The sequence below is a fragment of the Terrapene carolina genome, unplaced genomic scaffold, assembly GCF_002925995.2.
Source record: "Terrapene carolina triunguis isolate 2854851 unplaced genomic scaffold, T_m_triunguis-2.0 Scaffold23, whole genome shotgun sequence".
NCBI lineage: Eukaryota > Metazoa > Chordata > Testudines > Emydidae > Terrapene > Terrapene triunguis.
In genome coordinates, this window is record NW_020664374.1 from 15,996,123 (window position 1) to 15,999,382 (window position 3,260).

The 3,260-nt window shown below is 39.8% G+C and overlaps 1 protein-coding gene across 2 annotated transcripts in view; it reads right to left on the reverse strand.

Moving 5' to 3' along the window:
• Positions 1-620: 620 nt before the first annotated feature.
• Positions 621-3,260, reverse strand: part of LOC113406151 (ankyrin repeat and SOCS box protein 11-like) — a 27,982-nt gene continuing 25,342 nt past the window's right edge. For both annotated transcript variants that reach the window (XM_026649115.1, XM_026649110.1), the window contains exon 7: positions 621-767. In XM_026649115.1, coding sequence (XP_026504900.1) covers positions 643-767 — 125 coding nt within the window. In that variant the 3' untranslated portion in view covers positions 621-642. The remainder of the gene's footprint in view (positions 768-3,260) is intronic.

The window sequence follows — 3,260 nt, forward strand, 5'->3', positions numbered from 1 at the left end:
TCACAAAGCCAAATAAAGTGGGAATGAGAGAAGGTAGGAACCTACCACCCCCCAGATGTTTCCACACAGACTGTCAATGAGGGGCTCCATTCCCCTTTGATATTTTCATTTGAGGATTTATTTCATGAAATCTCAAAAGTTCAAGATTCATGCAGACTTTTTACTGCACTTGAAAGGAAAGAAAGGAGAAAATGAATTATTTCTTTTGGCTTAATTTAAACTTCTCTAGCATCAGACTTCTGTACAGTAGTTGACTTCATTAAATCATACTTAAGGTGGCTTGTATACCACACATACATATACCTGCACAATCAGCTGTTTGTGCATACCCCTACCCCCCACACACAGCTGTACAATCTGCTGTTTGCGTATTTCAGCCTCTTATCTAACATCAGTGGATTTAACACTAAAGTGTGAGAATATCATTTCCTGGTAACATGCACTGTGCTACAAAGCAGTTTCCAGTGGTTACAACATATAGGAGTATTGTGTCAGGGAGTATTGTTATGTCAGCAGCTAAGTAGTTTGGTACCTATAGTAAGCAGTAAATGATGTCTTTGTTTTTCACTTTGGTTTAATATCTTTGTGGTAAACAGCCATTTTGTTCCTCTCTTGGCAATCATCTTATAGACAGTCATAGAGCTATCGATATAAGAGAAATTTCTCAAGTGGCTCAGGAAGATTCAGCTTGTGGACTACATAAAGACATGAGCGACCCAGACACTTCCTGATACACAGCCGACACAGCTGGGCAAGGCTGGCAGGACCTGGAAAAGAAGGAAAAACCCGTAAACCCCAAACCCGTAAACATGAAGGCCAATGGGAGCTGCGGGAAGCGGCAACCAGCACATCCCTCGGCCTGTGCTGCTTCCCACAGCCCCCATTGACCTGGAACGGTGAACCACGGCCAGTGGGAGCTGTGATTGGCCAAACCTGCAGACGCTGCAGGTAAACAAACCGTCCCAGCCCACCAGCAGATTTCCCTGATGGGCCGCGTGCTAAAGGTTGCCGATCCCTGTGCTATGCCAATATATACCAGCTGAGGATCTGACCCAAGGCTGGAATGCAACGCTCCTTATAAACTCTTTTGAAGTTGCTCATAACTTTCTTAAACAAATTCCCCGTGGGAGGAAGTTTTCTAAGCTGTGTGATCATCCGGGGACTTCAATTTGAGTGACATATGCTGGAGGTCTCATGCTGCCAGTACTAAAACATCCTTGGGATTTATAAATAGTATATATGACAATTTCCTAACTCAAAAAGTGTTGTATCCAACATAGGGAAATTCTATTTTAGACCTCATTTTGACAGATACAGAAGAATTGATCACAGAACTAAAAATTACTGGTAACTTAGTTACAGGTGACCATGACTTGATCACATTTATAATTTGCAAACAATAAAGTCCACACCAGTGATATTTATAATTGGTGTTTTGAAAAGGCCAATTTCACAAAGCTGAAAACAATTAGAAGCCAAATCAACTGGGAGGAATAATTCAATCAAAAAAATGTGAATCATAATTGGGAATTGTTTAAGAATACTTTATTAGCTGCTCAAAAAGCCACAACTGAGGAAGAAGGCCGTATCAGTTAAAAAACTGTCCTAGTTTAGTGGGGAAGAAAAGGCAGCTAAAAATAAAATAAATAATAATAATAATATATAACAAATGGAAGAAAAGGGAAGCTGATAGTAATTACTATAAATCAAAAGTTGGGAATTGTAGAAAATGCATAAGGGAAGCAAAGGGACACAAGGAGAAATCTATGACCACCAGAGTTAAGGACAATACGAAGGCGTTTTTTAAGTACCGGTATATTAGAAACAAAAAGAATCCTAACAATGGTAATGGTCCATTACTAGATGGTAGAATTATCACAATAAGAATGCAGAAAAGGCATAAATGCTCAATAAATATCTGTTGTGTATTTGGGAAAAAACAGATAATATAGTCATAGCATGTGATATCATTCTTTCCATTCCACTAGTATCTCAGGAGGATGTTAAACAGCAGCTAATAAACTTGGACATTTTTACATCAGCAGGTCCAGATAACTTGCATCCAAGATTTTTTTAAAAGCTGGCTAAGGAGCTTGCTGGACAATTAATACTGATTTTCGGTAAATCTTGGAACACCATGGAGTTCCAGAAGACTGGAAGAAAGCTAATGTTGTGCCAATGTTTAAAAACAGTAAACTGGATGACCCAGGTAGTTATAGGCCTGTCAGTCTGACATTACTCCTGGGCAAGATAATGGAGCAGCTGATATGACACCTGATTAATAAAGAATTAAAGGAGGGTAATATAGTTAATGCCAATCAACATGGGATTATGGAAAATATATCCTGTCAACTAACTTGATATCTTTTTTATGAGATTACAAGTAATAGTGTTAATGTAATAGATTTCTGTAAGGCATTTGACTTAGTATCACATAAAATTTTGATTAAAAAACTAGAAAGATACAAAGTTAACATGGCACACGTTACATGGATTAAAAAGCTGGCTAATGGAGAGGACTCAAAATGTAATTGTAAAATGGAAAATCATCATTGAACGGGTGTATTTCTAGTGGAGTCCCATAGGGATCGGTTCTTGGCCATATGCAATTAACATTTTTATTAATGACTGGGAAAAAAACAAAATCATCTCTGATAAAGTTTTCAGATGACACAAAAACTGGAGGAGTGGTTAATAATGAAGAGGATAAGTCACTGATACAGAGCAATCTGGATTTCTTGGTAGGCTGGGCACAAGCAACAATGTTTTAATAGATATACATCTATGAAGAAAGCATGTAGCCCTACTTTACATGCTGGGAGACTCTATCCTGGGAAGCAGTGACTGAAAAAGATTTGAGAACTGTGATGGATAATCAGCTGAACAAGAGTTCCCAATCTGACGCTGTGGCCAAAAGGGCTAATGTAATCTTTGGATGCAGAGGAATCTCACATAGGAGAAGAGAGGTTATTTTACCTCTGTATTTGGCACTGGTGTGACCACTGCTGGAATCCTGTGTCCAGTTCTGGGGTCCACAATTCAAGAAAGATGCTGATAAATTGGAGAAGGTGAAGAGAAAAGCCACAAGAATGATTAAAGGATTAGAAAACATGCTTTATAGCGGGGGGAGGGGCAAACTTTTTGGCCCGAGGGCCGCATCGGGTTTCGTAAATTGTTTGGAGGGCCGGTTAGGGGAGGGGGTCGTGGCCCAGCCCCCACCTCCTATCTGCGCCCCCCCCGGGACTCCTGCCCCATCCAAC